General features: G+C 22.7%; 1 protein-coding gene across 1 annotated transcript; it reads left to right on the forward strand.

The window, feature by feature from the left end:
* The first annotated feature begins 7,582 nt into the window (after window positions 1-7,582).
* LOC145846381 (uncharacterized) lies at window positions 7,583-10,934 on the forward strand. Its single transcript, XM_082953196.1, has 7 exons — window positions 7,583-7,706; window positions 8,068-8,218; window positions 8,551-8,611; window positions 8,768-8,829; window positions 9,736-9,813; window positions 10,318-10,440; window positions 10,650-10,934. Exons 2-7 carry the CDS (start codon window positions 8,128-8,130, stop codon window positions 10,688-10,690), a joined length of 456 nt encoding a protein of 151 aa, XP_082809322.1. The 5' UTR covers window positions 7,583-7,706; window positions 8,068-8,127; the 3' UTR covers window positions 10,691-10,934.
* Window positions 10,935-16,900: the final 5,966 nt, after the last annotated feature.

Here is a 16,900-nt window from a genome sequence, read left to right on the forward strand (position 1 = left end):
TCTTGCCGAAGATACCGGTCGCAAATAATACATACAACTTGCAAAAATCTATTTAGAAAAATTGTTCGAAAATTTAAGAACAATTCCAGCAACTAAACAAACTTAACTAGAAATTAAATTGAGATAAATAAAATAATGCTGATAATATAAAACATATTTAAAAAGCTTAAGAAGTTGAATTACGTTGTTATAATTATAGTTTTACTTGTTTTACGCTTAGTTTAAAACTAACCTGTTTTTTGTTAAAACTTATAAATACAGAAAAACAAATAAAGAAGTTAAATTATGTTCAATAAAATCTTGATAAAACACTAGTTTATAGTTGTTTTTTTTTTTTAAACTTTTTTTTAATTGTCTGTTATAATTTGCGTTTTAATTATTTTACCCTTAACTTAAAACTTATAAATACAGAAAAAAAGTAGATGTTAACATGTTATTCATAAACTGTAGACAATTTACCTATTTTACTTGTTGTTTAAAAATTTATCTTTACTTTGCAATAACGTTTAGGTATTAACTGTAAAACGAAAAATTAGTTAAAAACGCCTATGGCAACAAACGTATGGAAAAACGTGACTGTTTGCTTGCTATTTATTAACAGTTGCAAAACAATGTTATTTAATTTGTTTGAATAGTTATGCTTCAAATGTAAAGATGCTGTAGAGCAAGTATAACCTTTTTTATACATTTAGATAGAGTATGGCAAGTCTTACTAATTATCATAAAGTAGTTACTTAGTCAAAGTTTGTTCTTAAAATGTTTGTTATACAAATACATATAACTTTTTTTATTTTTTGATTTAATTGTAAAACAATATTAAGATTATTTTTTATTTTAGAAAAATAGTAAATTTATTTTCTCTTTATATTTTAAATTGCACTTGTTCATGTTAAGATTTTTATAGAAATTTTCATTGCATACTTTTCTGGTAGTAAAATAGTAATTAATAAGATTTACATTGTTGTTATATTCGCTTTTTTTTCTATTTAAGTTATTATTGTAAAACAATTTACGACATAAAAAAAATCCTCTAACAATTTGAAATGATAATATGTAAAGTACACAACAGTAAAGTTTATTAAAAATTGTATTTGTTATGGTTTCAATAAACCACAAAACAATTTAAATAAAGTAAATACTTTCTTCAAAACAACTAGCCATTAGATATTCCTTTTTTCGAATAACTAGTTGGTATAATATAACACATGTTAGTATAAATTAACATCAATCTACAAAATTTAAACTTAGTTTAAGTAGTAGGAAACATCGATTATATTGAGTTTTTTTCTTAGCTTATTGAATTATTTATTACAAATGCTTGTTTCAGATAAATTATGTATGTAATTTCATAGGGATTATGAACAACATCTTTTTTTAGCCAAATAAAAAAAAAATTACTCAGTGAAGTTTCTCTACTAAGAATTACTCTAATAAATTTTTACTACTACGTTGAAAACTTAAGTTATAAAAAGATTATAGCACTTTGTCAAAGAAAATTAATTTTTTAAACCATAGAAACAATTTAGTCTTCTTTTTCTTCTAAACCATCGAAAAAGTTAGCCTTCTTTTCTTCTCTCATTTTAAGTTGTATTGATTTAAGTTCAAATTATTTCAAAGTTTTCACAACACACTTTTCAAGTATGTGCTTGTTTAAATAGTGGGAATTATTACTAAATAGTTTGTTGGTTTGTGATTTTATATGCACTATAGAAGTTTTTTTTTTTTTAATTTAGCATTTTTAGTTTAAAACGAAAATAAAAAATGTGTTAGTTTTAATTTAATATTCAGTTTACTTTTTGGTGTTTAGAAAAATAACAGTTTATTTAAGTTAATATCGGTTTATTTTAAGTTCCAAGTTTTCAAGAAAGCTAGTTTATGTTAAAAAAGTTAAGGTTCAGGTTTTAGTGCTAAACTAATAGACCAAAGCAAAAATAAAAGTAATTTTGTTAATTTATATATAATTTAGTTGTTTATTTAATAAAACTTTTACTAAAGCCTTATTCGTTTTTGTTTACTACTTTGATAAAGAATAATAAGACATACTTGCAATTGATTATATATTAATAAAATTTTAAATTGACTCATTTATAGGTAGTTTTATTCTATAACTAAAAATACAACCAAAACTATATTTTAGAAACTTATAAAAAACTTTTAAGTTTAAATCTTTCAAAAACTGTTATCTTATTTAAATAAATCTGAATAAGTTTCAAAATAGAAAATGTATTATTAAAAATTGGTGTATTTTAAGTTTTATTATCTCAACATAAACAGAATATAGGCAATAAACTTAAACTACTTTGACATTTTGCGGTAATAATTAAAAAATAATCAAAATATAACGTGAGTTTTCACCAAAAGAAGCTTATATACACATATATATCTAAACTATTAAGAAAAATATTCTTTGTTTTTTTTTTATTCAGAATATCACTACAATATTTTAGAGTATTCATAAATAAAAAACTCGATAAACTGCTTTTGTTTTAAATATTGTTTTGAGTTCTATTTTGCTTTTTTCGCAATACTAAACTACTAGTCAAAGATCTTTGTTAGTAAAACCTTAAACTTGGATTTAAAACTTCAATTTAGTTAAGTTACATATAATTTACATGTTTCGAAGCTCTAAAGTGCTAAATATAAAATTTAGACAGCTTTTTAGGATGTTTTAAAGTTTTTTTTTTTATAACAATAGACTTATATTTCCAACAGTGTTGTTAAGACAGATTTCACAAAATATTGCTTTGAAGACTTAATTCATATTTGTTTTATTTTTATAACGTTTTAGTTTTTTTTAGAAAAGAAGACTTATGTGTACAATTGATAATACAACACTTAAGCTGAACAACATTTATTTTGATTGTCAGAGTGCATAATCTAATCATCAAACTAATATATTAAGGAAGTTGTCAATTATCCTGTATAGCTTCAAGTTGAAATAAAAATGTGATGTCAAGATAGTTAAAACTTTTAAGTTTCACCTTTTCAGCTTTCTCCACAAATGCGTATTATTTTTTTCCAAAAAATGTTATTGTTACAATTTAACTTTACTAATTAGTTTTACTAAAAAAACACGTACAGAACATAATAAAAAGTGGTTCCACAACTACTGTTTTAGTTTATTTTGAAACAAGTTTTATAACAAATGTTTTTATAAAGCACAGCTTTCTATATCGTTTATTTTCATGGTTTTTAGTATTTTGTATTTGCACAACCCTTTCTAAGCCAAACAACTTTGTTAACATGTTTTTTGAGCAGAAAACAAACGATTTTGCATTTGAATGATCAGATTGCAACTGATTTGAGAGAAGTTGAAAAAAGAACAGATTAAATGACCACAAAAACACAAATTAATTGGGTTTTGAGTTTGCAAAAACTTACTTAAAGTTAATTTGAATACTTTTTGCAACATTAAATAATTAACTAAATAGAAATATGTTACATATGTATTAGATATAAGTGAGCTTTACTTATTTGTTATACATAGTATTGTTATTATATGTTTTGGTTTTAAGAAAACAAATAAAGAGATCTCAACTACTAGAGGAGAAATAATGAATAAAAAGAATAAATACAATATTGTTATGTAACTTAAGTTATAATTATACGACATAAATAAAACCAATTGTAGTACATAAAGATTATGTATTTAGACGAAAACTATTTTTGTTATGAATATCATTAACAAACAACTGAAGTATATTTTTAAAAACAAGTTGGTTTTTGTAAAATTCTATATTACTTATTTTAACTTACTGGTTTGTTTATAAAAAAAAACTTTTTAATTTTGGCCTATCATTATATTTTTCAACACAAACTATTCCAACTTAACTATTTGTAAACAAAAATTTCTTTCATCTAAAGGGTTGTTTTCTGCTAGGTATTTGTTAGACTAATAGATGTTCAAAAACAATTTTCTCATTTATATTTTATGTGATTTTGATTTAAATAATATTAGGCATGAACAGAAATGAGTAATTTTTAGTAAGTTTTTTATTGTTACAATTAATATATCATACATTTTATAAGATGTCTTAATTTCATTTGTTTAACACTTTAAACATTTTAAAGTTTACATGTTTTATAAGTTTAAAAGTAAGATAAATTATATGAAATACTTTATAACTACATTTGAAGCGTATAACCAAGCAAGAGAATAAGATGTCCATCCATTATAATTAAATTGATGAAGGAAAAAACGAAGATCATAAGATAGTTTTATTAGTTTAGAGATTGAAGTTGATTGAAACGCTATAAACTGTTAAATAATACGTCATATTTGTAATGTAAAACACAATTATGGCATTAAAGAAATATTTTAATTTATTTTAAAGAGCTATATTACTAATATAAAAAAACTATAAACAACAGCTACCTTTAAATGTGAGTTAAATTATTATAAAAATCACTTCGATAGGTATTTATAGTATTTATTTTGATTTTAGAATGGTATTTAAATTCAAACTAGTTTTTCAACGAGCAGAAACTCATAAAACTATAAATATTTGTAAGTAATTTCATTAAATTTTCTTAAAACGTTCGCAATAATTTTGAAAATTAGATAAGTCAACTGCTTTTATATAAGTTAACTTATGAAAGTGAAAACGAACTTCATGTAAAACCACTCTTTGAAAATTCTTTTGAGATTGTAACAAATAATTAAGCAGTTAACTGTTCAGATTAAAAAGATTAAGTGGCGTTCTATCAAACAAAGCTTTCTTATAAATCACAGAAACCACATTTCTTTTTTTAAATTCTCTCTGTATTGGTTTGAGTTTAGTGTGGTTACGTGTAGATGTTAGCGATGCAACTAAAATAGTTCGTTCAAATATAAACTTTGATTTGTTCCATATTAAAGGTTTTATTCATATGTTGAAATAGTACTGTTTTATATTTTTGTTGAGATTAAGTTTTGTTGTATTTTAATCTGTAGTTTTCAACGACAACTTTAATGCGGTTTTACTGATTGTACTTAATTTACAAATAAAGTTAGTTTTTTTATAATTGAATATAAAAAATTTCATTGTCTGAAAGTATGTTTCTCAGGTTTTTTATTATAAAACTAACAACTTTCTTTTTTTTAGTTAAAGTAGAATATATTTAGATTTTTCTAATGTTCTCTTTTAATTAATTAGTGAATCAAACTAAACAAAAAAAATTTAAAAAAAAAATCTACTTTAAACCTACTCTAGATTTTGTTGAACGCTCAAGAAAAATTTTTAAACACTTGCTTAATATTGCAGTTTTATGATTAAACCTTTCAAGTTTTTAACAAAATACTTAATTGGTAAATACCAATAGAAGTTTTTTTTTTAAGTTAGTTAATTAACAAAATAAACAAATTACGATTGAAGTTTAAAAAAGCGTCGAAATATGCATACTATTGTTGTCTGTGAACTTAAAGTAAAAAATAAAGCTGATTTAATTGTATTTATGTTATTAGCAATTTTAGCAATTTGCCTAAAAATAAGTTTAACTTATTATCTTAAAGCTTAATAAATGCAAAATACTTATGCATGTTAAATCAACTTAGTTTAAAGTGAGCTGAAGATATGGTTGAGAATTTTGTGGTTAAGCATTCCATTTGCTTTGTATATATAAGTATAAAAAGCTATGCAGCAATTTACTTTGTATTATATGCAGCAGTTGAATTTGCTTTAGTTTGCAATAAAATGTCATAGTTACAATGAAACTTTTGAAAATATTAGTTTTATAGAAAACAAAACTTAGTTAATTTTAAGGTTTTTAAATTTTGTAAATAATGTAACTTTAGATGATTATGTTATATTGTTTACATTTTATTTAAATCATATAGTGATCAATATTATTAAAATATGTTGTTTTTATTTATTTGCGTTTTTTCTAAACTTTTGTATCTCTGATATATTTATAAACATTTTTTTGTATATGCATTTAAACTTAAAGTATAAACACATTTGAGTTTTAAAGTTTGCTAATAAGTGAACAAGAAATTTTAAAAATATTTTCTTTAAAAGTAAAATAATAACTAAATCGAATAATCATTTGTACTTAATTCTATACTTTTCTTATTAAAATGTGTAAAACTTACACAATTAGTTTGTTTGAAAACACAAATGTTTCAAAGCATGTCATTATTATCTTACTAAATACATAACAAAAACAACTCTGACAAATTAAAAAGGACAAGGATATTTTTCCTTTGAACTTAAATGACTTACGTGACATGATAATTGGAGTGCAGTTTTCAAATATAGATTTTTACATTGCTAGTATTAGTCGAGTATAAGTTAGTTTTATTTAGTTTTTTCAAGATTTTTAAGGGTCATATCATTCAATTCAATTTAAAAAAATCAGGTATGTACAAAATTCAAAATTATAAAATTAAACAATTGTTACTTTACAATATTTATTTATGTTAAGAAAACTACTTTACCTATTTCCTATTTTGTTGTATAAGTTTTTACAACGATTAAAAACAAAAATTTTAATTTTAATTAAACGATTTTCTAACTATAACATTTAATGTATTACAGACTTACTTAAATAGACTTAGAAAAAACAACGACATTAACTTAATATGTTATTTACAAGAAATTTAATAAAATAGACCATGTTTAATTCAAAGCACCGAATTATTTTCTTATGTTTATTTATACTATATCAACGTGGCACTTTCGGGAAAACCATAAATAACAATGGAACTGTAAATACAACACAAGAAAGTTCTGGTATTAATTTTATTAGATGCAGGGAAAAATATTTCAACACAGGCTGTTTTGTAGAAGGTAAGACTTTTTTGTCTTACAAGATTAATAAAGAATTTTTTTTTTACCAAATCTTGTGATATTTTATTTTGAAAAATATCTTTAACTGGATAGTGATACAAAAATTTTACAATTTTGTTATGTTTTAAATTAACAAATTATTTAAACTTTGTTTTTTCAAAACATCTAAGTAAAAAAAAAACTTTTTAAACAAAAACACTATATCATAATATTTTTGATTGAAAATATTTAAATAGTTCTACTTTTTACTAAATTTATTATCAACAAAAACATTATCTCATAACAATTTTGTAGTGCTTGGAAATATTTAAATAATTCTACTTTTTAGATAATTATTATCAACAGAAACAGACACGGCACCTGATAACAAAGATGATGACGTATCAGCACCCTTACCCAATTTTTATGACGTTTCTTTTTATTTCGCTAAAATTTTTCATCAAAACAAAATCATGATGAGAATCCAGTGGATACAAAAAAGTTAGATATTTTTAAATAAACACAAATTAATTGAACTTAAATTTACAATAGACTTGAAGATGGTTGAAAACTTAATTTATTTCATCTTTGCTTTGAATAAATAATTATAGTTGTTTATGATGTTTTATAACTTTAGTAGTCTCATAAATTATTTATGTAATAAAGTATTATTTATTAAAACTATTGTTTTGGTTTAAAAATAATTAAAAATCCATACTTTTTCGATAAATGGCTTGTACTATTTAAGAATAAATAAAAGTTTTGATAATATAACCTATCAAGTATGAAATAATTCAAATAGTTCATTCTGAAACACTTATGAAACAGGTGCCTATCTGGAGGATTATGTGAAAGGGTTCTACATAACAATCAAACCGGCCGGACACGACTTTTGTTTCAAATTCATCATTAACTTGGAACTCAGTAAAGCTGAGTTTAACAAGTTGAATGAAATAATAAGTACTTGAGTTTGTAGTATAAATACAACATAGTTGTTTGATTAACTAATTTAATATGTTAAATGAAGACGTAAGTATTTTTATTTGAGTCTGTAGTAGCATAAATACAACACAGTTATTTGATCAACTAATTTATAAGTTAAATGAAGTCGTTAGTATTTTTACTTGAGTCTGTAGTAGTATAAATACAACACAGTTGTTTGATCAACTAATTTAATAAATTAATGTTAGTTAAGATTTTACTATCTACTGCTGCCTACTGTTAAATTATCTTTTATAAACTTTTCAGATTTTTTTCAAACTATAAAATTTTAAATACTTAACTATTTATAGAACAATATTTGACAATTTTTGTTTTTCAGACCCTTTTCAAATTTGAAGGTTTTGGAAAGGAACCGCATCATTTGATTCTTCCGAATTCTATGTACTCAGTAACAGTACAGTCTCTACCAATGTATGTTGGTGAAGGCATTCAAGTTAACACGTTTAATGAAGTCGATGCTACTTCTCCAAGTTAGTATCCATTTATAATCTTTGCAGTCTTTAATTGTTCAGGTTGTAGGATCAGTAATATCAACCTGTATAAAAGAACTTTGTACTTAATTAAGTTCGTTTAAACATTTACGAACTTTTAAACTGAATTGAAATTTTAAAAAGCTTTCAAGTGTTGATTTTATTAGCTTAAAGAATTTTTATTCAAACATTAAGTAAGTAGTAAAGTTAACAATATGCATAAATCTAATGACATAATTTTCATAAAACTATAGGTAATATTTCAAAAGAATTACGTTTTTTTTGCAAAAACAGGTTTTTCATTGTTTTTATTTTAACTTTGTATTTTATAGGTTGTCCTTCTGACAAAATATTGAAAATACATCCAATGGAAGTTTGTAAAACTAAACAAGAAGTAAAGTTCTATCTACTGTATTTATAAATAGAAATATAGTTTGTAAAACAAAATAATTTAAACATTTTTAAGTCTTTAAATTAAAAAGCACTCATGAAAACGCAACTTATAGATTTATAAGGTTATTTAACTAAAAATATTTTGTGATAAATAACAGAAGAGGAAATACTTGAATTTTACAATGATTACGTTGAAAATTACAACAAAAAAGAGCATGGTTTGTATTAAAATATAAATTACATACACAAATTTCAAGTAATTATACATCTAAATTGTGTTTAAAAATTATAATTGACTATAGATTTGTTTTTTATATATCATTACAAATTACATCCACACATTAAATGATTGTACTTCAAAAATATGTAAAAATTTAAATACATTCTTAAAACTTACTTTGTATACATCATTGCTTTTGTAGAAGAAAAATAGTTAAAGTTTTGAAACAATAAACTAGAGTTTAAGTGTTAACCTTGTCTATGAAGTCAACAACAGTTGTTTATTATTTATACACTGTAATAAATCGATTTTTAAAAAACAGTTTAATATTTTCATGTTAATCTAATTGAAGTGAGGTTTAACAAATGTTTGAAATTACGTGATTAAAAATTTCGTTTGCTTTAATTCATAGTATATTTAAAATATAACAAATCGTTATGTAATTTTTAGCTGCGCAACAAAAATATAGCCACAATAACACAGTGATAAAGTTAAAAACTAAGTTTGAATCAAAATGCATTAAAATTTCATACTAAATTTCAGGGTCGCAAAATTGCAGGTCAAATGCATTTAACTTATTTTTTAACAAATCGTATTTGTTTTTGGATGTTTATCAATCGGTTTGAAAAATTTCTTTAAGCAATAAGTAAATATCAATCTATCAGTACTGATGTTAAACACTTGTTGAAAGTTTAGTTTCCATTCCGTTAACTATGTTGTCAAGAGAATTAAGCTTTTTTTTTCTACATAACACAAAAGATAGTCAGAACAACAAATTAGTAATACTTTTAGTTATGGTAAAAAACTACTCACACAATAGTTTTGATGCAACAAAAGTAACTTAAATTTAGATAGTTTCTTCTTTATTATTGTGTATTGCAAGTTATCTATTTAAAACTTACAGATGTAGAATACATTGTTGTGGAAGATTTCCAGGAAAAAGCATTAAGCAAATCCGAGTATTTCAATGATAGGCTGACAAGTGAGTGTTTAAAAAAATTAAAAATTTATAATGTTTTAAATTAAGTTAAGTAAAAACGTTTGTTTGAATATGATCTGAGAGCATTTTACAGCTTCAAAAAAGAAAAATTAAATGAAAATTTAGTTTATATCTACAATCAAACTTTTCGTTGATTTAATATTACTCTATCTATTTACTTCATACAATTCTAAATACTATAAAAAGTTTGTCTAAAAACGCAACAGTTTTTAAAAATACCACTTTTGATATAGTAAAACATATAAAACATTTTTTAATATGATCCAAAATGTTGATTTAAGGATATCAATTAAGCCAAAAATTTTTTGTTGCTTTTTCTAATATCACGAAAAGTTCAGATATATTTTTATTAATCTTGTACCTCGTTAACCTACTTGTGGTTTTAGTCGTGCCTTGAAACAATTATTTATAGTTACTAGTAATATTAAAAATATGCTCAAAGCTCGTACAAAGCAGTTGTAAATGATGCATAAATATTTACAACAGGAATATCGGCTGTAATTGTGTTTATAATCAGCATCGTCGTTCTTGTTGTTAACTTCTACGTGCAAAGAAAACACATAAAAAGAATTTTTGAAAACAAAAAGAAACTTTCAAATATTAATGAGTGTATGTTTTTACTAGATACTAAAACAATTCAATACTAAAACAACTTGTGACTATGTTTATACTTATTTGTTTCTTATAGTGCTATCTTTTCTAACAAAATATTTACGTAATAATTAGTTTTCTATTATAAGTACATGTCATATTTAAAAATACTTTAAAAACTCTTGTACTTATTTGTTTTATGGTTCAATAGTTTAATCTTTTTACAGACAAACTACCGATTGACAAACACGAAATCAATCAAACGTGACGAATTGCGTAACTTTTAGAAGTTGAAACATTTTTGAATGAAAACATTTATGAGACAATTCATCTGTAAAAAGTGTTCAAATGTTTTAGATGGATTGTAACCAGAATTTATGAATTGATACATTATAATTTTTGTTTTATTTAAGAAATGCTTATATTTAAGCTTTTGAAAATTTATACGTGGGAATTTTAAAAATTTAAAATACTTTGTTTTAAATCAGCAAAAAATCGAGTTAAGTTTTTAATACAAGTCAACATATTCTACTACATATTTTTTTGAATGTAGTTACTATCTAATGTAGTAATTATTTTGTAAACTTGTATAAGATGTCAGTAATTTGTTGCATTTTTAGTTTTTCTAAAGCAAAATATCTAGCCTCATTATTAGTGTTACAAAATGTTGTTCTTAGTTAATGATATTGTCAGTATTCGTATTGTTTAAAAACAAATAGAGTTCATTTTAAGTTAATTGTTTAATTTCAGTTGTAACTTAAATTTCAACCTTAAGTTTAATTTAAGAATACTATAAAAACTCAATAAATTCATTTTGCAAAGTTTTTTATACCTTTTGATGAGTGTTAAATTAATATTTTTTTAATTATTTTGTTTACCTGTTGATTTGAAACTTAAAACAAGACTTATTACAAACTAAGCTAATGTAATTAAGAAATGTTTCTTATTTTTATGTTGATGTATTAAAAAATATTATACGCTGTGTTTTTTAGTTTTACCTGACCAATTTAATATAATAATTCCAATTGAAAAAGCTGGTAAATTTTATAAAATTTCGTTTAAAAAACGTTATTTAGAGTAAACGCTTTGGTAAACTTAATTTTTTAATAAGTAGATCTAAACATTCATGCCGTTATTTTTACCGTATTTAATTCAAAATAGTGTTTTTATACAAGGTTAAACTTTTGTTAGATGTGTAAATTATTTATTTTACTATTTAATGGTCGTTTGAAACAGGCAACAATGCTTTATTTGTTTAACTTTCTGGTTTACAATTGTACCGAATTTGACCTAATAAAGTTTTTATTTACATTTCGTAACAGTTATCCAAATAAACAAATAATTTGTTAAACGTTTACATGTTTTATTACTATGCTTTTAAAACTTTAAATAGACTTAACCTGAAAAAACATTATACAATTTCTACTGTTGTTTACAGTTGGCTGTAAAACTTTTTATTGACTGCTTGAACTTTTTTTTATTTTTAACCTCAGCGTTTTTTACTTTTATCAGTATTTTGTAATTGATCAAGCTAAGGCTTAATTTTGGTAATTTTCCAATTTTCAGACTAAATAAGCTAATGATTATTGGCTTAAGTACAAAACACGTGATTTTAGCGGTGATCTTTTTCAACCCAGCAATTTTTACAGCGTGAATTTAACAACAAGTTAAAAAAATAGTAATGCAGCAGTTTTATGTAAGTTTGAACCAATCTTTGTTTATAAATATTTTTAACACTTGATAGTGTCTTAAATATATACAACCTTGACCAACAATACTTCCAAAAGCAATACAAAGACTTTTAGTAAAATATTTTTTTAAAGTTTAAGCTCTAACAATTTTAAACTATTAGCATTGTAGTGCTGTAGGAAACAAGTTTAATCAAAAAAAGTTATTTTAACCATCCAGTTGCACACAGTTTATTGATTTTTTTTTCGAAGTTTAAAACAAATTGATATTGATTAAAGGTATTAGTAAATTATCAGAAAACGAATAATGTGATTTTTTTTTCATTAAAAATATTGTACAGAAGCTCTAAAAGATATAATTTGTGTCATCAAAAGTATTTTAAAACTATTCTTGGTTATGACTGGTTTTAAATATTTTAAAATAAAGTTATTGTTTAACACTATTGTGTATTTTGTAAAATGTCTTTAAATATTTTAAAACGAAGTTATTGTTTAACACCATTATCTTTAACTTGATATTTAAAACTTAAAACAAGCTTATTGAGGTATTAAACTTAATTATAAAACTTTTATTGATTTAAGCATTTATAAAAAATCAAATTATTAGGAATTACTGTAAAGATTGAATTTGCTATAAAGTTTAAAATTATAAAAAGTTATTTAATTTCTAAGAAATATGGTTTGCAAGTGCATACAATTTACAGAAAGCACTAAAATGTTGTTGAGAATAACATTTTATCAAAACTACAATAACAAAATAAAATACTTACTGTAAACAAACTAAAAAACTGTTTCAAGATATAATGTTTAGATATTTACTATAACAAATACAACACAACTTATGTCATAATGGAACATAGGTTTTGCTATGAAAATTAAGTAATGGTTATTTAGTTTTTAAATCGTTAAATCACTAAAAACTTATTAGTATTTTACTGCATTATGAAAAGAATTTTTCTAAACACGTGTGACGTAATAAAGCTTATTTAACTAGTTTTACTTTTGCCTAAGTAGAAAACTAAAATGATGTATGGTGTTATCAAATTAAAAACAATAAAATAAATTTCAGAATAAATTTGTTGTACAGATTCTCATTTCTTCATTAGCTCATGTTTTTTGTTTGCTGTTGTTACAAACAAACAAAAATTACAAAGCCTCAAGTATAAAAAATATATTTTTTATTTCTTATAATAGAGAAACTAGTTTCGCCGCGATGAAACTTAAATAATGAGATTATAGTTACGTGCTTTATTGTAAAAACAAATTGTTATGTGTACTGTTTATAATAATAAACAAAACTTGTTTTAAAATAACTTTGCAGAAACTATATTAAGTATGTGGCTGAAAACTTTTAAAACATATTTTAATGGTTTAGATATTTAAGGTAGTTTTAAGTTTTAATGTCCAAAAAAAGCTTTTGACTTCGGCTGTTTATATTTTCATCTTAACAAAAACAATAATTCTGCTAGTAAATGTAAAGTTTATAGGTATATCAACTTGTTTTTGACCAACATTACAATAAATTTAGATTTTTAATATAAGTTGCTGATTTATACTTGAAAAAAAACATTTTAAAACATTTTATTAATAGGTTTTGTTCTAATGACTTAAAAATTCTGTTTTAGTCCAAACTTTATAAACAAAGTATTTATAAAACAAGTAAAATTATTGTTTATAAATGAGTTTAGTTAAGCTTAAGTTTCAACTCAGCTCTTTTACCTTAAAAACAAAAATTCTTTAATAAGTGCTTTTGAATAAATTTGAAATTAAATCGACTGAAATCTGTCCAAAATATAAAAAATCGTTCTAAACAAAGTTAATAAAAATTTAAATTAATAATATAAATTAAAAATACAAAGTTAAATATAAATTTAAAAAAAAAAGTAACATTTACATAACAAAAACTTAAATGTTTAAAGTTCGAAAAACATTAATTTTATGTGTTAAAAATAAAAATTTAATACAAAAATACAAAATGTAGATGAATATAGTTGTTTTAGACAATACTATTTCTGTTTAACTTTGTTTAACTCTATTTTATTTCTGTGTAAACTTGTTTTGTTGATAAAAAACCCTACAGACATAATAGCTTTAAACTAAAATATTGCCAAGTTATAGCCTGTTATAAGTATAAGTAAAAAAAATAAAAAGAATAACTATGTTGTAAAAAGTACTCAAAAATATAAGAAGTTGTTATTGTTTTCTAATTTGGTTTAAAGTTTGAACTAATAGATTTTAAAAAGATTGACGCTTTAACAAGAATAGATTATCAAAAAAATATTAGTTGTAACGCAACATCAACAAACACATTAAAAACTAAAAACATGCGCAGAGTAGTGTTCAATAGTTCGTTTTTATTTATACTTATCTTCATTTTTACTAAAGAATTAATAAAATGTTTTAAATTTGCACAAGCTGAATATATATTTAGGTTAAAACTTTATTTGTTTATTTTTTTTCTTATTCAGTAGTGTATTTAAAACATTTTGTACATATTCCGTAATTAATTAACTAGTTTGGTACGATTATTATTTTTCTTGACTTTTATGAAACATTTAGTTTTCCCTCGCAAAAAAAGTATGTAGCTTATTGATTTCGCTACTGTACTTAGTTTGTATATAAATTAAATAAATTAAAGTTTAAAGAGTATATGTTTTATGTTTGCAATAAAATCTTTGTATTATTTTTAGTTTTTTTTTTTATTCTTTTTTGTTCGGTACAGTGTTTTTGTGTTTGTGTTTTTCTTGATGCTTAATTGTAAAGCATAAAGAAATGCTTGTATTATTGCTTGAAAACTTGTATAGTATATTTTTATTGATAAACTACTTTACCAATATATTACTTAAATTTAAACAGCAAGCATATAACTGTCTAATTTTTTTTATGATTAATTTGTTTACTAACGTCGTATATGATTATAAATTATTTTAGTTTTTTATTTAAATATTTCATCAAAATATGTTTTATAAACAAAATGAAGACGTACAATAAATATTTAGGTACGAGCACTCGTTTATTAGTTTTATTTTATAACTGCTTAAAAACTTAGATTTATATATAAACAAAAATAAATCATTATATATACCATAAAACAGTAGCTAGGTATCTTTACAACACAATGCAAATATATATCAACCACATAACCAAACATAACCAAAGCATATACTTATTGTAAATACACTAAATCGAAACAGATTATTTTCTTAACTTGACAGTTTTTCCAAGAAATTAGCTTAGTTAGTTAACTTTTGTAAGTTAAAATACTTGCTAAAACTACGTGTTATTTAAATTAAACTGTGGTTTAAAGACTTAATAATAAAGTTACACTTTTCACTTAAAACTCATAAGATAAATGTTATACTTATGATGTGCTTTGCAAATCAAAATGTTATTTGTAAAATTTAAATAAAGAATAAATTATTTGCACCACAAAAACAAAAGCATATGTTAAGTTTGTGCACGCTAAAATTAATCAGCTTATTTTACTTAGCTTGAAAATTTTTAAAATAAATTTATTCAGTTTTTTTCATTTCGTATACCATAAAGCTCTGTTTTATTTGAGCAACAATTATTTATCTAAAAGAAGTGAACATAAGTTGTAAAATATTAGCTTATCGGTATCGCTCCTGTCTTAGTTTTTTTAGAAAGTTAATTATAAAAAATTTTAAGAGCATCGGTTTTTTTTGTATGCACCAAAAAATTTGTAGAATTCTAGTATTAAAAATTTTATATTTTAATTGTTTTGTACAGTATTTTTGTGTTATTCTAAATACTGTGGTTAACAAAAACATAAAACAATGCTTTAATTTTTTCCTAGAAACTTCTATTGCAAATTTTATTTTGATAAATTACGTTACCAAATTGCTACGTAAACTTAAATAACATACATAAAACTCTTTAATAAAACTTGAATATAAAAAAAAATTGATTACCAATTTCAGTTAAGTGGTACAAAACTTTAATTTTCTAATTGTACATTTAATAAAACCTGCTAAGTAAACCAAAAGAAAGCGTTTAATAAATATTTCTATAAATGTTCAGCAAAGAAACTTATCTTAAGTATTCTTTATAACAAAAGATTGATGACTAAGATTTATTAATCACACAAATAAAGTAGTTCGTCATACAGTACAAAGATGCACAGTATTTCTAAACTATAAGACAAATATATTCACGAAAAAAACGATCTGTTTAATCTACGCAAGCTTGAATTAACCAGTTTATTTTTCTTAAATTTGCAGTTAAATCAAAAATTTACTTATTGCTTTAATTCAAACTTAACCTTGAGTTATCTTTATTAAAAAAAAAACATAACGGCTTTAAAGTAATGATTGAAAATATGTATAATAAACGTTTAAAAGTTGTTTACCAAGTAATACAACATAGTTATTTAGATAAATCAATAGGTATTACTAGAGTATAAAAGTTTACATTTAAACCTCTTAAAATCAAAAACAGGCAAAAAAAAGCGTATTCATGCAGAAAAATAACAAAATTCACCAAACTTTATAAAAAAAAAATATTGAAACTGAAATAACATGATAAATCAAATTTCAAGTTTATGGTTATGAGTTATTGAATACGAATTATCTTTATATTTAAACCAGATTGTTAAATCTTAACATATGTAGTATTGTATATGTGTACTACTTTGTTTTGTACGACTTGTTTGTGTTATTATAGTAAAATGATGAGAGTTGAAGATTTATTAGAAACTTTCTTTTTCAAAACTGTTAGACTCTGTAAAATAATTTTTTTGTACTAACATTTAGAAGACGTAAAGTAAAACG

The sequence above is a fragment of the Thalia democratica genome, chromosome 1, assembly GCF_965202585.1.
Source record: "Thalia democratica chromosome 1, ktThaDemo2.hap1.1, whole genome shotgun sequence".
Classification (NCBI taxonomy): Eukaryota; Metazoa; Chordata; class Thaliacea; order Salpida; family Salpidae; genus Thalia; species Thalia democratica.

Coding starts and splice junctions, on each gene's coding strand:
- LOC145846381 (XM_082953196.1), top strand. CDS start 8,128: ATGTACTCAGTAACAGTACAGTCTCTACCAATGTATGTTGGTGAAGGC. Junction 9,814..10,317: donor TTTCAATGATAGGCTGACAA/GTGAGTGTTTAA, acceptor TATTTACAACAG/GAATATCGGCTGTAATTGTG. Junction 10,441..10,649: donor ACTTTCAAATATTAATGAGT/GTATGTTTTTAC, acceptor ATCTTTTTACAG/ACAAACTACCGATTGACAAA.